General features: G+C 40.9%; 1 protein-coding gene across 1 annotated transcript in view; it reads right to left on the minus strand.

Annotated features, from left to right (window-relative positions):
- The window catches only part of LOC119893864 (transcriptional enhancer factor TEF-1-like), a 47,158-nt gene that overhangs the window by 15,401 nt on the left and 11,944 nt on the right, over positions 1–19,813 (minus strand). Inside the window, exons 2-8 of the mRNA XM_038706235.1 lie at positions 14,341–14,798; positions 7,564–7,628; positions 6,159–6,221; positions 2,836–2,967; positions 2,562–2,611; positions 1,602–1,663; positions 201–328 (exon numbers count right to left, since the gene is read on the minus strand). Coding sequence (XP_038562163.1) covers positions 201–328; positions 1,602–1,663; positions 2,562–2,611; positions 2,836–2,967; positions 6,159–6,221; positions 7,564–7,628; positions 14,341–14,545 — 705 coding nt within the window. The 5' untranslated portion in view covers positions 14,546–14,798. The remainder of the gene's footprint in view (positions 1–200; positions 329–1,601; positions 1,664–2,561; positions 2,612–2,835; positions 2,968–6,158; positions 6,222–7,563; positions 7,629–14,340; positions 14,799–19,813) is intronic.

The following is a 19,813-nucleotide window of genomic DNA, read 5'->3' on the forward strand; positions in this document are numbered from 1 at the left end:
GACAGATAGGCTGAGCAGACAGAGAGATAGAGCTTTACAAAGGTTATTCATACTAGGATACGCACAAAGGGCTTTAACGCTGTTCTCTGCTGTGGGGTTATCTGTCATCTCTGTTTACGGGACAATAGGGAGTGCTTATTGTAGACTGATGCTCTGTGTGTGTGTGTGTGTGTGTGTGTGTGTGTGTGCGTGGTACTCACTGCCTCCTGGTCCCTCTGTGTCTCCAGGAAAGATGAAAACTCCACCAGTCGTAGTTTGGTGGTGCCAATGGAGCGACCCTGCCACGCCGGCTCTCTGTGTGTTTGGGGCGCAGCGGGAGGCTCGTAGCCTAGACAACACACACACACAGTCTTTTTAACCTTGCTTCACCACTGTCATCATGTACAATCATCCTATTTAACCGTGTTAGCAGTATGCTAGCATTATTCTTTGCTACAAACGTGAAAACTGTGTGCCATTACTGGAGTCTCATGGACAAAGCCCGACTGAGGTGAGGTTGCAGCGCTGAAAAGCACTTAACAAAAGTAGATGTAAAGGGGTAACAATGATGAGGACGCAGTGAAAACTCTTGGACACTGAATCAAAGCTCACGCAATCCATTTCGCTTTGTGGTATTCCAAATGACAGCTGCCATCGCACACTTTGAGTAAAATTTACAACCCTGCAGATGTTAAAAATGTATTGTGAAATATCAACAATGAGTCAAGTGACAAGTTGCTTTCCTTAAATTCCTAAAATGCAGCTTTTGTTGACCCATACTGTAGTTAGTCACATAGCCGGATAAGCCCACTTGTGAGCCCTACAGTAAGAATGGGCAGCATGTCCATACTAAAGTCTCGCAAAGCCTGAAACTGAAAATTTTATTCTCCTCACTTTTTGACTGAGAAAATATGTCATTGATACAACGATTTTAGATAATGGTTAACAAAGCCTTTCTTTGTATCTGATAGAAGTGAAGTGAAATTATAAATAATTGTTGGTGGCCAACAACACAAGTAGCACACCAATCAAATTACATTGTCAGTGAAAATTTACACCCCCTGGAGAACACTAATGTATGGGACGCTATCACGATGCTGCTACAATTATTATTATTACTAGTCCTATTATCATAATCATTAATATTGATATCATTATTGGTATCGTTATTCATTTTCATTCATATCTGTACCACTACCACCATTACTATTGTTATACATTGGCTGCCCACCCGGAGTCTAGGTTCTTCTGTTAAAAGAAAGTTTGTCCTTGACTGTGTCACCAAGTGCTTGCACATGTTGGATCTCTGTAAATAATATTACAAAGGGTGCAGTCTGGACCTGCTCTATATGAAAAGTGCAATGAGGTACCTTCTGTTATGAATTGGCCCTTATATAAATAAAATTGAACCGAATTGAAAAACTGAAAGTGAGAAAAGTCAGATTGACACCTTTTCATCTTTTTGACCTCTTCCCAAGACAAACCTCAGGGTGCACTGGAGACCTGGGTGCCCAGAGAGAGTGAAAAACCACCCTGTAGAGAGCCAGTAGCCTAAATGGTAGGAGAGAGGACCGCCTGTTCGCTTTACAGAAAGGAGATAATTGTACCGTGGTCCCTCTCACCTGAGATTGTGGTGGTCCCTGCTGTCTGCACAGAGTAGGCTTGCTGAGAGAACGGCTTGATGCTGAGAGAAACAGAGACACAGACAGACAGACAGGAGGGCATTAAAAGGGCTGAAAGAAGACAGACACAGTAGGGCCAGTCACATTGTACCTACATTATACAGAGAGGAACTCTGTTCGCTGTCTTGTATGAACAGTAGCAGGAGCACAAGGTCAAGAGCGTCTCTGAGTTCAGTAAAAGCTATACCAGCCCCATTTACTACCATTATCATCATCGTCACATGGTCATGTAACAGCAGCTGGAAATGAAACCAAAAGGGCGTGAAGGATCCTCACTAGCCATGTGAACAGAAACGAATGCAAGATATGGAAACACCACCAAATTTGGTTTCTTACATATCAGCTGAGATCATGCCTGATGGATGCATGAACAGACACAGCCTGGTGTGCATTTTGAGGTCATGAATGTGTTTTGTCACTTCAGATGGTCCAAGTGTGAAACATGACAGATAATTGGATGATTACCATGGCACAACTATACGTTTGTCCCCGGCCAATCACATCTTTCTGTCTTTTACATAGGTGACCATTAACGTGCCAGGGGCCCACTGCACTGTTACAACTGACAGTACCAACAACAAATGTTTACATTATGTTGAACCCATTATAACCTGGAACCACTCATCACTCATCATCAGTCATCACTGAACGATGTAGGTGGACTTTGCCCTTTTCCTTCCCACTTGGTGTAAAGTGTAAAGTTATCAACAGTGACAGTCTGAAATGTTGTCTTACACACATACGTTAGGTATAAAAAAACAAAAGCAGATCACTAACTAGCTTAGCGGCTACCAAGAGAGTTAGAACAGCTGAGCCTTTAGGGTAAACTGAATTCAGTTTATCAAAGCAGTGACACAATTCAAAGCTGAAAATCAGTAACTAGGTTAGAGTGTGACTTACTCTTCTGTGGTAGAGCTGGACTGTCCTCCAGGAATCATCCCCTGCCACAGCTGAAAATACACAAACACACACACACTTTAATACACTGGACTGAGGCTGTATACCATGAATGCAATACAATGTGTGTGTCTGTGTGTTGGTGTGTGTACCAGGACTTCAAACTCAGCATATGTGGCCACCAGATTGTATAAAAAATTATTATTCTTGTTCTTGTGTCTCCTGTGTGTGTGTGTGTGTGTGTGTGTGTGTGTGTGTGTGTGTGTGTGTGTGTTACCTGTGCATTGCTGGGGAAGCTGGCCCGTACTATTCCAGGCAGGAGCTTGCTGTGTATGGCGGTGGCTGAGACAATCTGAGCGGAGGACATAGAGGAGATGCTCTGCAGAGCCTTCTCCTTAGCATTCTGGTCCTGCACGGCAACAAACACACACATTATCATCATCATCATCATCATGAGTACACTTCTGGTCCTATACAATCTAAACCCAAAGTGAAAGCAAATATCAGGGCACTGCACAGCGGCAAAAACAAAAGTTATGAAGAACAATTTGAATTATCATTGCTACCAAAGGCCTGAAGGGAAAAATCATAATAGCTGTCATTCTCCTCCTAGCTGTAATTATCTGACTGGTTGTGAGGACATTGGCGCCTCCTTATACTATCTGATTATACAAATTGTAATACAGCAATTTGAGTAAACTGCCCAATATGGAGCAGCTCATTTGCCAACAGTACAACACTGGAAAACAGCAGAGGCACTTAGAAATTGGAAGCTTTGTTTGTGTCTTCTAAAGGAACTTAAGAGCTAAAACGTATTTACAAATGATAAGACACTGATTAAAAAAGCTGCAGGAAATATCAGTAAATACTCCAAAAAAAAAACAGGACACTCAAGTATTTGCAACAGTTTAATGCTTTTGATGATGATCTTGACGATCAGAGCTCCCCAGGCTGAGCCGGGGGGGGGTAAGGGTAAGGCCTTGTCAACTTTAACCTTTTAGATACCAAAAGGTTCCTGCTGGAAGTGGCTCACCTGGTTAACATGGAATTAAAGAGTTTGACCTTGCTTTGTCATTCAATCATCAGCAAAAATCCAACAGTAATCAGTGGGCGACCATATGTGTAGTTCATGTCTAAATTCCCTGTTTTGTCTAAAGCTGGCTCTCAGGTATATTGAAGATGATTTAGTGAATACACCTTTCTCTGTATGTTTGGGTGTGGTGATCTGGCTTGTGGCCCGGGGTGGGGGGTGGGGGTGGGCGGACGGTGGAAGTCATAGCAACAACAGTGTTGAGCGTTGAACACAAAGGCGTGCAGCAGATCTAAATGTGCTTCACACACCACAGTGAACATCATTGATCGGGGGATCAGGGCAAAAAGTTCCATGTTGAAGATTTACAGTAAGCTTGAACTTGTAGGCTCATTTGTAACATCTGAAATCAATGCAACATGAAACTCAAAAACAGCTGAATGAAATGGAATTAGACAGTCTGCAATAACTGGAGAATTGCTAATTGGCAGCTTCACTCAAGTTAATTGGCACTGAGAGAAATCTCTCCTCCTAGGGGAGGTAATAACATTATAGGAGATACCGAGATGGGAATTATGTTGGATTTTCATATTAAATACCGGGAACCATATGGGTTAGATAACATCCTTGACCTGAACTCATTTCTTTGAAACGACCAACCCATATGTTTTGGTTTTAATGTGAAATTCAGCAGCAGGGAAAGGCTCTTACATCACGTTCCACTGGACAGAATGACTGTACAGCATTTTTCGATGTGTTATTAGTAAATCCATGATATGTAGTGCTGAGAAAATCCATTTATCACATTAGTTTTTTTTTTAGATAATTTATTAATCAAGTAATTAATTTACTGAAAGACGGGTTGGTGTTATTCTATATTTTCCTTACTGCCAACAAGTCCCATGAAAAGACAGAAAGCAATGTGTCAGTCCAGCTCTCAGTACTTTTCACCTACATTCCTGTGTCTGTGACTCTCAGACCGTTCATCTCCAATGAAGCCGCAAATTCTTTAAAACCGGGTCACAAATCTAAAGTTTCATATGGTGGTCAATATAGTTTTTAGCAAGTGTTACTAAAAACAGGAGTAAATGGTGCATTTGTTGGGGACTATTTTCAGATGTGGATGAATACACATTTGGTGCCATAGTGAACATTTGGGACGGAAGGTCGGCATATGTGAGATTGACTCCAAATAAATACAATGCCCATGTTCACGGTGATGGAAGAACATGTCACCTGGTGCAACAGTGTGGCTGATGGATGTGTTTTAATAGATTCTGGACAATAATGAAAGTCTAGAGGCAGGGGGAGAACAGATATCAGTCTGTGGATACACACACACACACACACACACACACACAATACTAGGATCAATACACTGATCCTTGGTTTTGTGGGAAATTAAAATTGATTATAAAAATATTCCACAGATTGATTGATAATGACACTTTTAATTAGCTGTAGGCATAATGATCTACTCTATAATAAAAAGCTGTAATTAATACTGTCTTTCAAAAAGTCAAAACGTGGTAGCTAGGATCGCATCATCATCATATTAGGCGTTTCCTTTTTATTCAGTTACAGAACAGTCCAACGTTGACATGCCCAAATGTAAATATCAGAGGAATTTAGGTTGCGTCCCCCATTTTGTATGTAGCTTAGAATATCTCACGTTACAAAATATTTTTTATTAAACAAAGTGTATAATGACACATTTCCATTCTGCTACATTGAACCATTTTTACAACAGAATGTGATTCCTAATATAGTTTTGAAGAGACTATGCACATATACTGAATCAACAATAGCACTTTAGTATCCTGTATGATCGATCTATATTGACTCAAATAACCTTTATTTAAATTGATAATTTAATCAAACATCTGTAATTTCTTTTGACAGCAAACAATTCAGCTTCGCTTTGTTTCTATTTGGCATTCTGACTGCTCTTTGCGGAAAACAAGCGCTCCTTTGTTGCTTTATATTAAGTTAATTACGACCAACAGAGAGGAAGAAAAAGAAAGGGGGAGAGAGGGAGGAGGATACATGGAGGGTAAGAGATTAATAGACCAAAAGGAGGGTGGAGACAGTGTAAGAAGAGGGAGGCAAAAGGAGAAGAACAAATGAATGTATGTATGGCTATAAGAGAAGAAGGAAGGGAAGGGGGTAAAAACCTTAGCGGGCCCAATTAGACACCTAGGATACTGGAGTCACTGTGACAGGCATCCTTCCAGCCACGGTGAAACGTTAACAAGCAAGGGACAGACAGAGAATTCAGATTGCTTTTGTGCATTATGTGGTGAAGTAGAGAAAGTAAAATGGTTCCTAATGATGCCTCAATATGCTTCAGGACAGCTTTATTTCCTATCTATTTAAACAGCAATGTTCTACATTTTCATGGTGCCAATTGCTGCACTGAACTGTCCAAAAATCCCTTGTTTGTCAATGTATTAAACACTGTTTTTCCTTATGGTTTCTGTTAAAGTGGTTCAAGTGTCTGTAGGTGGAGGATTTTTTCAAAGAACCACCGAACACTGAGTGTAAATGCTCTGGATTACAATCCTCCTTACCTTTAATTTGGATTGAAACTCCCTGGATTTTCTTCTGGCTAAGACCTGGATATGACTGGATACCTGAGAGGAGAGGAGAGGAGAGGAGAGGAGAGGAGAGGAGAGGGGAGGAGAGGAGAGGAGAGGAGAGGAGGAAGGGGGTTGGAGGGTAGAAAAGAGAAGAGGAATGACCAAACAGTGAGTTGCCATGGTTATGAAAGGACTATTGCCACACTGGAAGGAAACACACATACACACACAAACTACTCCCCTGACAACAGTGAATAGACCCATCTATGCACATCTTTTGAGAGAGCAAAAAGACACCTGGGAACATGGGCCAAGAACTAAGATACTAAGATGACACTACATACAGATGGTGCCACCCTATGTTCTGTCAAGAAATCGAAAACAAATGTATTTCACAGGGTAAACAGTGATCTTTTAATAGAACATACTATTGAAGAGCACAAAAGCCCAGAAATATTTCTAAGTTGCTTCTGCTGTATAACATTACACATAAGCACACCAGCATTCTCGGGTGCAACAACCATGATGAATGAACTTCTGAAATTGACTTCAATCCAAGAACTCCACAGAAATCAATCACAATCACCTACACACGGTAGCTGTTGGGCTCCATTAGCACCCATAACTCTGAGCAGTCAGTGACATCAGTGTCAGTAAGTAAAAGTGTTACTATATGGACAGCAATGTAATAATGTGATTTTCTTGTATGGTTGCTAACATTGCATGTTTAGTGTAGCTGCTAACTGTAGCTATAGCCAGTAACCTTGTGTTGCCTGACTCTTTCTAGTAGTACAAAGAAGTCATGTTTGGTTGTCGTGCATTTTAAATTATGTATTATTATTAATTATGTTATAATATCTTTACCAGTAAAACACTGATGCAAATGTGTGCATTTCAGGGAAAGTGCAGGCTGCCAACACAGCCAGCTGTTGCTGGCAACTGTGCAGAGCATTGGGCTGCAGTTGAACTTAATACTGTAAAGTGTGAAAGGCAACTGTTTAAAACAGTTTCTGTAAGCAGGAAAGTGACATTTTGTGCAAACTTGGGAAATATTCTACATGTTTTTGTAAATATAAAAAAAATTAAAAAATCAAAACCAAACAAATGATAACCTCACAGATCTTGCAAAATATCACTTAACCATTTTGTTTATGGTATTAAGTAAGACCACCTTTCAAGTTTTTCCCGATTGATAAAAAAAAAAGGACACATCTAATCTTAAGTGCAGCTTTAAATTGCTTTCATTTTTCGCCGAAACCATTGACCATTACAGTTCAGCTTTTCTTTTGATCACTGCGGTTAGCACCATTTCCCTCATTATATCTGTATAATGTGATATGCTGTGATGTATGCTGTAGACAGTATGATTGGATTTAATGCACACTCCCATTATTACCTGTTTCCTTGTCCGCGTCTTGCCTGTTCGGAGCTTGATGTATCTGGCTATCAGCTCATTTCGACCTGGAGGGAAAAGACACAGAACATACTGATGAAACATGCATGCAACATACACACACACACACACACACACACACACACACAAGCAGAAATCATATGACCCCGACAAACAACTTAGTGCCTGATTTAGTGCTGTTGACCCAGCGACCCTGTGAGTGCAGTTTCACAAAGTAGTGTTGTAATCACCGATACCCCTGTTGCTGTAGCCCTCCACACATACACACACTAACATGCACATACACAGCATCACACACGCCATGGCCCTGAATACACATGACCCAACAATACAGGCATTCATGCAGACCGGCCGTCCCCTGATTAAAGGAACCAGCAGCCCAGCTGTACCCATGCTATGCACATATGCGCGCTCACACACACACACACACACACACACACGCTTACAATGCTGAATAATTCAACCCATTCAATAGGGAGCACAGCAGACTCAGCATGACCTGGCTAGTATAGATTAGAGAGAGGGAGAGAGAGAGAGAAAAGAAGCAGAAAACAACAGCGTCACATTCAGAAAACCTGTGACAGAGAAGTGTGTGTGTCAAAATTCAAAGATGGTGGTTAAATATTTTATGAAATTATGTAATTTGACTGTTATTCCATTTGCTAACAAGCATGTCTGGGGCTCTGTGGCTTAGTTTGGTTCGTCTCCTGGCCTGTTTTCTGTTCCAACCAAGTGGAAAACCAAAGTCAGGCCAGCTGGCCAACTGATGGTCAAGATCAGCACAAAGCCAAACCTCTACACACTACCCAAATGGCTCGCAACAATAGCCCTAACTAACTAGCAGATGGTGTGTGTGCATGTGTATTTGTGCGTGTGTGTTCTGACCAATCCCACTCTCATGGAGATAGGGAGCTTAGACTGATAAAATCTACAGCTCCCCATGCAGGTGTTTTCCTTCTAGCAGTCAAAAGCTGCCACTGAAGCAGCACACATGCAAACACACACACATATATACATGCATGAGTGCCAACACACACACACACACTCACAGAGTGAGTCCTGGCTGTGGAGGCTGACATCTGACTCCAGAGGGGCCAGCTGGTCTTTCTAGGAGGCTTAACGGTGAATTATCATCCTTCACTAACCCTGCGGCACACATCCCTCACTCTCGCCCTCCCTCTTTCTCAAAAACTCTCCAGCAAACACACACACACACACCCTTGCTCCCTCCATCCATCTATCCTCTGTTCTGGCTGTTATTTTTCCCCCCCTCCTCTTTCCCTCTTATAGTGAATGGGCTTCCCTTCTGCTCCCTCCCTCTTCCTCTCTCTGTCTCTCTCTCTCCCTCTCCACTTGCCCAGTGAAAGACTTCAAGGCCAAAGTCAGATGGTCATTAACCGTGACGAACAGAAGCACCCCCGCTCTCCCTCTCTCTGTCTCCAGGCTGAAGCCACTCTGTGTGCAAGCAGATACTGAGGGAGACAACGCACTCGAAAAAACACAGAATTCTCATGTCAGTTCTGTGATTTTGGGAGTACTCAGTGAAGACTCGAGAGCAAGAAAGAGCACAAAAAACATGAAGCAGACAAGAGGCGACAATATCATCAAAATCAAAAAGTGGCTGAATTTACAGTGAATGTGAATATGAGGTCCAAATGAGGTGATGAGAGGAGGACATGTGACTGAAATGTAATACTTTCCACTAGGCAGCAGCATGCAAACACCACACAAGAAACAAAACATCAATGATTTGTCTCTTGGCATTGTGAGAGCACAGACGCTTCCTGTACATTGTTTTGTCCTGTTTTCTAAAAAAAACAAGAAGCATTACTGTAGTAGTTTACTGTCTCTCAGTTAGCAGAGTGATTAAGAGCTTCAGCTGCTTTACAGAATAGCTCAAAAACCCTTTCAGAGTAAGTCCAAAGCCTTGCTGACTGTGCTCGCTAACAAGGCTGCAGTGCTGTGGCAGGTATTGTTGTGTACCCCGGGAAGACCTCAGAGAGCACAAGGGCCAAACTCTGGCCCGGAGCCTGGGTTCATCAAATGGCAGGTAGGAGTTTGTGCTGATTTCAAAATCCACAGGACAACTTAAGTAGTTCAGCGGGATTCCTCCCAAAGACAACCTGTCAATCATGCAGCATTCAAAAATGAGACATCTCTTGTGGATTTTGTCTTAATTGGAGTTTCTGGCACACTTTTAAGGTCTCTTAAGGTACAATGGCTCAAAACATCATCGCTCCTCCTACTGCACACAGTTAATCCTTCATTTCTTACAAACAAGCTGCCACTTCCTTTGATAAAAGTAACTGAACACTGGATATGTTTTTGCTGCCAGACGATGTCACCTGCAGAGTACAACATGTGGTGACATAACCTAACAAAAAAGATCAGCCAACAGCAGTTACAGTGGCTGCAAATGTGACTTATTTAAAAAGAGAATAAAGGAAAACCTTGGGATACTTGGGTCAGATGAAGACCTTTCCCCTTGTTGTGTGTGTAAGTGCCTGAAGAATGTTCTCTGTGACTAGTTTTATAATCCTTAAGAGGACCTTAAGGTTCATAGAAATTAACTGTATGTGAAACTGAGCAAACACGTGGCGTCTGTATTCATTTAAGGCTGGGTATTACTTGAACATTCAAGGCAAATCCCAATACAATAACTGAGTTTCAGCACGGACCCCAAAACAATACTTTCTTCGTTACCTACGTTTGGGGACCATCAACATGTTTTGACCCTTTTTGATTTAAAACAATTTTTTATCTTAACCATGGATCACATGATCACCCGTCTTGTGTCTTTCCTTTTTTTTTTGTTGCCAATTTACACATTCAGCAGACGCAGAGCAACATTAGGCTTCTTTACTGTTTTGGTTCAGTCTCATCTGATCTCATCAACCCTGTTTTGAGCAACAGCAGACAGCTGTTTTGACAGACAGACAGTGTAAGTGACTGGACGGTGAACACAGTGGAGCATTTTTTTACTAAATATAAAAATGATTCCAGGTTTAACAAAATATGCTTAACTGCTTAATGTTTGCAATAAAATAAAATATAGTCTCAAATAAGATATATAAGTTTCTGAAAGGACACTTCGGAACAAATAATCAGTAAAACACATTTGAAGCCTACTTTAGATACTTCACACTTTTAATCAAGTCTTTGAATACATACCAGACAGTATTCAAAGAATATTGAGGCTCAGTACTACTTAAAATAACATAGATTCGAGTTAGAAAATTTGATTGTGTTGAGTACTCCGATAGAAATGTTTTTTGTTTTTTTAAAGGATCAAAACCAATGCGGCAGCAGTAACCTTTTTTATTCCACACATTCTTCTTCCCTGTAAAAAAAAAAAATGGCACCTTCTGTACCCACAATGCAATGCAAGCACAGACAAATTGGCCCTAGATTCGGGTGTGTTAAACCAGTAGCGACTAATGTACAGACTAGGGCGGGCGTTACAGAGTTCTGGTAAGCTCCCTCCTTTCAAACTCCACACCCCACTAATTTTATTTTCAAAGTTGTACTCTTCAGCCCCAATCGACTTATGTGACATCACTTGAGGCAATGTTTTTTCATGTAGCTCCCTCTGGACCCACTAAAGGCTTTATACAACTGTTTACACGTGCAGTAGTATTCCCCAAGACCTGCAAAAAGAACTGTATAAAGGCGAAATCCACTGATTTTTCACATGTTCACCTAAGAGAATGTCTTTGCATTAGCTCCTTCAAAATAAATGAAATTCAGAGCTGAGAAACCAGTTCAACTTAAGTTTCTTTTGTGACATTGTCAGCATGCAGACTGAAAATAAGCCCTTTCAGCCCTGATGAAGGGTGTGACGCAACGCCTCTAGTTAGAGGAAATTCAGGTTCAGTTTTCATTAAAAGGGAACATAGGCATGTTTTATGCAATATGACAACAGTGGATGAAGACTGTACTGAAGATGTTGATGGGAGATTTTTGTAGTCTGCGTCACTGCCGCAGCATACACTTCCTCCATTACCGTTCACAGTATGTTGTAGCCTTCTGTAATACATCTGTTTTGAACATGTCCCTGATCGCAGCTTAAGGGACAGAGAAGGTTGTATACTGACTTTCATATCTGTCTAGTAGATCCATATGATGTTTCTGTAGGGGACAAAGCCACAGGCCATTATGTCGTACCTCTGCTGTACCTTTGCAAAGGATAATTGCACTATTATTCACCTTTTCATTCTCTCTGCCTTTTACACGCATCCATTTCAGATTTTTCTACGATTCTCTCCCACTAAGTTCCTCCCAGCACTTTTGCACATTTTCCACCTCTTCTTTTCTATTTCAGTCCATTTCCCTGTAGCCAAGGGGGGTATTTTAGATCCACATAGGTTCTCTCCCTGTTAGATATTACCTCTTTCTTTTCTGTGGGAATACTCACCCACCACTCATTTTACCTTTACTATGATGCTCATTGAAACCACAAAACCACCATTAATGACACTGGGGTTTGGATTGAACAGCAAAGAAAATAATGCCAAGTAAGTTTGTGCGTACAGTATGTTGCTTTAACGTAAGTAGAAAGACATAATTGTGCTTTTTCCTTGCAAAAGAATGAAGCAGCATTCATGAATCAAAATGTGAACATGTCCTATTCTGTATGCATTATGAGCCAAAAATAAAAACAAACTAGATGCTGTCTCATAATTCTAGTTTGCACAGATGTTCTAGTAACAATTAAAACCCCCTGGTCTCTACGCCAAACGCTGCTCATCCCTTCTCGCCATTTCGCCTTTCCTGCTCTGCTGCTGAAACAGACACCGTCTAACTCAATTAGGTCACAGTGATAAACGTGTCAACAACCTGGACACATGGTCAACAAGGTGAACAAACAGTGCTGAGTATGCCATAGAGGCAGAGAAGATTGTTAGAGTTAGATTGATTGATTGATTGGTGACTGATCAATAACACAAAATTTTAAATATCAGTTCTGTATGTCAGCAAGTCAGTTGTTGTGGCCAACAGTATGTGGATACACATGTCCATAACATACTGTTGTGCACTTGTGGACTGGGACTGTTTATCTGTTTTGGCCCCCTTTGTTCGAATGAAGAGAAAAATGCTGCAGTATGCACTGCTATTTTAGTTGATAGTTTGGTTTAAGGTCGTCAAAGCTACATTAATTTATATTTTTTGGCCACTTGGGGGCTGTGGAACAAGCTGTAAACACAACATTGACATATTATCACCATATAATGGTGTTAAGGTTAACGTGTTAGAAAACAGTTGCCTATTTATACATCCAACAGACACAGACCAACATTAGGATTCTTTAGGAATTGTCACACAACCACACCTGAGGGAAATACCTGGCTTTTTAGTTGTTAAATGCCCCGTTATGTTCATAAGCCAGAGGTCAACTTTGTCAGCTGTTCGGCCCTTTGGGTCTAGAAAAGCATTTTTCCAATTATTATAATTATTATAATTATCATTATTATTTGGTGCTGGACCAGTAGTGTACAGTGAGTTCATTCACAGAGGGTTTTTTCACTGATTACAGCTCCTGCTGCTGCTGGAAATGAGGATGATGAGAGCATTAAGAGTGAACTAAAACAGTAACGTTGTGGGCGTAAAATCAAAATAAACAAAATGACATTACAACTGAAGTTTCAAGTGGGTTTGTCCTACAAGCAACACTTTTCACATCCCACATTTTAATGTAAAAACATTGTTTAGTGGAGCTTTGAAGAGTAGTTTTGAAGAACTTGACTGGCCGGCACAGAGGCCTGACCTCAACCTAACTGAACACCTTTTGGATGACACGCCACACACTGCGAGCGGCCCACCCAGCATTAGTGCTTGACCTCATTAATGCTACAATGACTGAATGGGAGAGTCAGCGTATACATTTGGTTGAAATCTTCAGGTGTCCACATACTTTTGGCAATGTAGAGTGTGTTCATCAAGGTCTTGAGGCATGACTCCAGCAAGTGTGCAAGGGATTTAATTTAATACTCAGAAGCCTAAAAGTCAAGTAGTATCATAAAGAAATCACTAGAGTGCACTCTGCATACAGAAAGAGAGAAAATGAGAAGAAAAAAATGTGAAAGAGTGATAGAGAGAGGGAGGGAAGCGCAGCTGGTGGCACCCAGAGGACCATCTGTTCATCACTCTATTAGTTCACGCACACGCACATAAATACATATACTCTGTCAGTGTCACGCTCATTCTCAGATGCACACACATACACATGGTGCACCTATAGCTCACCTCTATTTCCTCTCTTTTAAAGTTCACCTTTCTTTCCTGTGTCTCTGACACTCGAGGCCCTGTGAGACGGCCCTCACACACAGTCGTCTACCTATAATTCTCACAGTCTGACACACCACAGCGCAGACAATCACTGGATGTGTTTATATCACTGGTTTAAATAGTGTCACACTCTTTAAATATGGTTCATATAAATACACAAAAGTGTCTGCTATGCAATGAAACTGAACTTCATTTAAAATATCCCTCCTATATGATAAAGATTAGCAACCAGGGATATGTCAAACACTCAAACAAATACAGTGCATCACACAATCATCATCACAATCATTTCAATTGAATATTTTGGTTTTGACACTGTTGAACTGTTGAACAAAACCAATGAACCAATTGAAAATGTCATCTTGATCATGATTGCTTTTCCACTATTTTCTGGCATTTTATAAAATAAAGCTTCCCTTCTTCAGTGACTCATAGCAGTTTACACCCAACTTCTTTCCGTCTCCCATCACTCACCGTACATCTTTCCTTCATCTGACAGTATAATCTTCCTCCTTCCACAGGGCGGGTAGATGGCCAGGGCCTCCTGAAAGCTCTGTTCAATGTCGGGGCTCCAGACCCCCTCAGGGTCCCCGTCCATGGTCTTATCCCCTCCTGAGTCACTCAGTCTGTCCATGTCCTCCCCTGCACTCTCACTTCCGCTCCAGCTACTGCGCTCCATACCAGCAGCTACGTTAACTACCTGACCTGTGAAGAGCTAATAGTAAACTCAAAGTAACTTTAATACCAATGGCATTAACTAACTCGCAGTGATGACAGCCAGCTGGGGTCAACAAGAAACTGAATGCTAATGCTAACTGATGCTTCGACACTGGTAATGCCAAATGCTAAATAAAAATAATACTAAACAAATCTGGTAGACTGTAGACAACTCATGAAGATGGCCCGCAATCCAACGTCAGACAGCAGGAACCCTAAAATGGAAAAAAAAGACAAAGAAAATCAAAGAAAGTATTGTATTAGCAAGCAACTATAGTTTTGCCACATGGTTCTTGGCTACTAAAGTTCATAACGATTTTAAATGTTCACTCGTGCCATTTGTGCAAACATTTGTGGCTCCAACGCACTGCATTGTAAAAATGTTTAACAGCTTCAATAGAACAGTTTTAATTTTAATTTCCAGCAACACAAAGCAACAGAGTTTCACAAGGCAACCCAAGCCACATGCTAAGGGGCTTTTTTTATTTCAAATGGAAGACACTTTACCTACTTTACTTTACTATAAGTTGTCAGGTCTACAAGCTTTCCCCAGGATTTCACACATGTCATCACCACATCCCAGAATTTCATTTCAGAAAACAGGGCAAAATGAAAATGGGCCGCTCTCCTCTGATTCACGCTGATATTAAGTCTGTATTTTCCCAGAGAATGTTTTCTAGTGCAGCTTCAAGTTCTGATCACACACAGTAGGCCTGTATCCCAGCTGCTAAAGGGAAATTATTGCTTCTTTTCATGTAGGAAATTGCCTATTTTGTTAAACTGTTATGGTAGCCCAACATCAAATCCACATGCACATAAGTGGAGCAAGTGAATGAGGGACTGACGGACACAGACAGACAGACAGACAGGCAGACAGACAGACAGACAGGCAGACAGGCAGATAGACAGACAGACAGGCAGATAGACAGACAGACACCACTACTACACACAGCTACTAGCAGATTTAGGAAGAAAAAAAGAGAAGCTGAAGGGGCTTGCCAGCTGCCTACAATTCTTCTAAAATCCCCCACGGTAAACAGCAGGGCTGGCGCAGTACACACCACGCTCACACACCAACATATGCACACACACACACACACACAATTACAGTGCCAGCTCCTTGGGCGAACACATGTCATTTTGTCTGGTCTTCTACTGTTCACACTTCCCATGCTCTGTCCCTTGCCACAGCCTGCACAAGCCTGCAGTGTGAAGTGTATGTCAGTGTGTGTATACTGAGTGTGTGTGTGTGTGTGTGTGTATGTGTGTATACTGAGTGTGTGTGTGTGTGTGTGTGTGTGTGTGTGTGTGTGTGTGTGTATGTGTGTATACTGAGTGTGTGTGTGTCTGCCTGGCTAATTTTAACACAATTGCTCTTGACAGTGTGCACGCGCACACATGCAACTGAAGCATGTAAAGCAGCAGGCAACACTTTGGACACATTTGAACCTTGTACGCACACTTGGGCCCAACTCAACGCTTTTTAACACCTGGGGGAAAACACTGCAAGGCTGCAAGAAAACATCCGTTGGCTTAGACTCCCAGCCATGTGGAACGAATGAGATCTGCTGGTTTTACTAGAGTTTGTCCTCTGGTTCTCTCTTCATGCTTATTCCATTCACCCTCATTTCCGTTTCCTCTCTAACTTCCCACCCTAGCTTTCTTCCCCGCTTCCCTCCTGCCCTCCCCCAGCAGTTTTCCATTTAAACAAGGATTCATTCATCCAGCGGGCTGTATGGTTGAGCACCAGGGGAAAGATTTGTTTCCTCTACACCGAGTGTGAGTGCATTTGTGAATATGCAACTTTGTGCGTCAAAGTGAATTATCGCTCTTTACAGGTTAGGCAGTGATCATCTTAGCTTCATGATACAATGATTTCACTGATGAGAAGTTTGAATGGTGGAAGTAAAGGATCAAAACATCCACATGGATCTTTAAATCTAACACATCGACCACAACAGCGTTATTAGGGGTTTCATTCCCCACAGCTTTATGAAGTCTTTTAGTGTCTTTTAGCTCATTATTTTAGTTTTTGTGGCCTGCAAACTTAATTCTCATTAACCTTATTTCCAAACATGGCAAGCAGCTGTTTTCTTCAAGAAAGCTCTGATAAACCTCCTTAACACTACCTGCCCATAAATGCCAAACAACATCAGCAACTATAGCTCGCAAACATAGTGGAGCATTAAGCTGTTAAAGAGACAGATTTTCCTTAGGCGCTGGTGGTGACCAATACAGAGCTAAAAGGAGAATCAATAGTACATTCGTCAGTACAGAAACATGACTCAGAATCGGAAGTAACTGTCAACAGTCAACCACAACAACTTTCTATGGCAATTTCATTGTAGTGTTTTCAGCTTCAAAGCCAAGACAATAGCTTTAAGATTTGTTCTTCCAGAACTGAATATCTTCTTTGCATGATCTGAAAATCCTGCATTTACTTCAGAACACAAACCATTAGACCATTAAACCTCTTTCAAGGCCTATGCTAAAGCAATGACAATGAACCACACACGTTTAGATTCAATGGGCTTTAAACTCCCACAGGCACATTTTGTCTTTATTGTATATACTCAACAGCGCTTCTTCTATCATGGTGCAACAGCCTTCAAACACCGAACTGAGTAGGTGATAGTATTATACTTCACTGCTCTGCTTTGGTTAGTAGTTCACATAAACTGATGCAAAACTACAGTACTAGTCTGTAGAAATATACACAACTTTTCTGTGCAATTTCCCTTCGGGGATGAATAAAGCGCCTATCTACCTATCTATCTAAACATATAAAACAAGCAAATGTGTGTATGTAATAAATCCCATTGTTGTGTAAGTGCTGCTCCTGTTTGTGTGATGTTTACAAATGGTTTACTTATTTCTTGGCAGCTTGTGCTACATTCTCCACAAGGCGGCTGATCAACCAGAGCATTGAGATCACATTCAAATAAAATGCAGGAAGCACCAACTGTTCATCAGTTCAAAAGTTCAAAGCCTTATTATTACTTATTTAAGCATCAATATATCAAATGGATTCCACCACACAAGTTACTTCCTATATAGAGATTACGTTACTAAATATTGTAACTACATATTTAAACATACTAACTGCCAGATGGAACTGCTAACTGAACCAACAGGCAAAGCTAACGATAGCTTACTAATATCTGTGCCAAGTCGAAGAGTGAAAAAATGAATATGAAAAAAAGTCATATCTGACCTGACACTTCCAAAATGCTGTTTAATAATAATTTGGTTGGAAAGATTTTAAATTATATTTTAGAAAAATTGCACAATATGTCCCTAATGAAAGGCACCAATCTGTGTGTGTGTCTCTTTGTATTTAAATTATGTCGAGAACCGTTCATCCAATCAACCTGTGTTGCTGCAGACCCAAGGGAGTGCAGTATCGCATTTGGTGCAATTTGGACACGCGAACCCTTCAGAATTAATAAATATGCTTGTGAGGGCAGGGCTTATGTGCTCCCTTTTGATAGTGAATTGTTGAAACGGCGTTTTTGTCATCATGCAGGTTCGATATACGTTAGAGACAAATGTGTTGAAACAGAATTGTAAGAGTGTAATAAGGTCCTAAGGAAGCGCTAATATCTAGCAGGATCTCCACCATTGTCGTGTTGTTTCATTGTTATTAATGTTGTGGGTGAAACCAATGTGAGACACATTTTACACAAACTCTGCACAGGGAAAAGCACAGGGAGGCGTCACATCGGCCCCTGTGAACGGGCACTGCACTAGTCCTTCAAATTACAAAATTGCAACTTGTTAGATAATAGATATTTAATAGTTACTTATTTATACATCCAGACTGAGCGCATGCCATCATCAGCAGACATTAAAAGGTCATTGGTGACTCTAAGCAGGGCAGTCTCAGTGCTGTGGTACTTACGGAAACCAGATAGAAACTTTTCAAATATTTTGTTATTTTCCAGTACAGAGAGCAGTTGTGTCAACACTATTTTTTTCTAAAATCTTTGCAATAAAAGGTAGTTTGGAAATTGGTCTAAAATGTTGAGGGAGGGATCTTAACCAGTTTTTTTTTAAAAGTGGGTTTACGCAAGCAGTTTTAAAATAATCAGGGACACAACCAGTAGATAGGGAGCTGTTAAAAACAGATATCAAATGGGGCCCAACAGAATCCATTACTTTTAGTAAAAACTTTGTTGCTATTACATCAAGTGGGCTGGAGGACACTCTCATTTGTAATACTGTTTTTAAAAGCTCAGACAAGTCAATGGGATAAAACTGGTTAAAACTGTTGCTGGTGGCTCTGATTGACACCACTTTATCAGTAAAATAAGATAAAAACAATTCACAGTCATCATTACTTTCAGCTGAGGCACAAGGAGGGGTTGGGTTTACCAGCTGATCCACAGTCTTAAATAGAAATCTAGGATTATGTTGATGTGTGGTAATGAGTTCAGAAAAATAGTTCTTGCATCCTTAACCATGTTATTTTAGTTTAATAATAATTCCTTCATAATAAGGTAATGGACTTGGACACTGGATTTTTTTCATCTACGTTCTGCTTTCCTGCATTCCCTTTTAAGGCTGCCAATGTTGTCATTTATCCAGGGCTGCTTGCTAGCTGTAGACGTAGGCCTAACCTTTTGAGGAGCAATAATATTTTGCGATGACAAGCAAATATGATTGAAGTGGTCAGCCAGATCGTTGGTGTGGGAATCAGACAGATGTTGGCTTTGGCTCTGAAACAATGTGCAAAACTTTGAAATACTTTATTCATTAAGGATGCGAAAACACACAGAGCTTGGTGAGGCAGTACAGGAAACGGGTGATTCACAGTTAGAAACCATACATTTGTGGTCAGATATGGTCAGTAAGGAAATGCTGTGACCCAGGGTAAAAACCAAGTCCATTGTATGACCACGGTTATGTGTTTGCCCATAGACATGTTGTTTAAAGTTAAAAAAAAGTGGCCATATTTAAAAATCACCACAAAGAACAATTCTGTCATAATAATAAAAAACAAATATGGTTTGTTGTAGGCCACCAAGTTTATAAGTGAGAACATCAAAGGAAGCATATTTAATGACATTTAAAATTATTCCTGTCCTCACTCAGTAGCCCACCACCACGACCACTGACCCTGGGTTTGCTGAAACAGTTATAGTGAGGAGGACACTGGCTATTGTCATTAGTTTGCAAATATCTAGATTTGCAGACAAAATAAAATCATTTGAAACAGAGCTTGGAGGAG

The sequence above is a fragment of the Micropterus salmoides genome, unplaced genomic scaffold (assembly GCF_014851395.1).
Source record: "Micropterus salmoides isolate LMB-PRFRI ecotype aquatic unplaced genomic scaffold, ASM1485139v1 Ms_hic_scaffold_8, whole genome shotgun sequence".
Taxonomy (NCBI): Eukaryota; Metazoa; Chordata; class Actinopteri; order Centrarchiformes; family Centrarchidae; genus Micropterus; species Micropterus salmoides.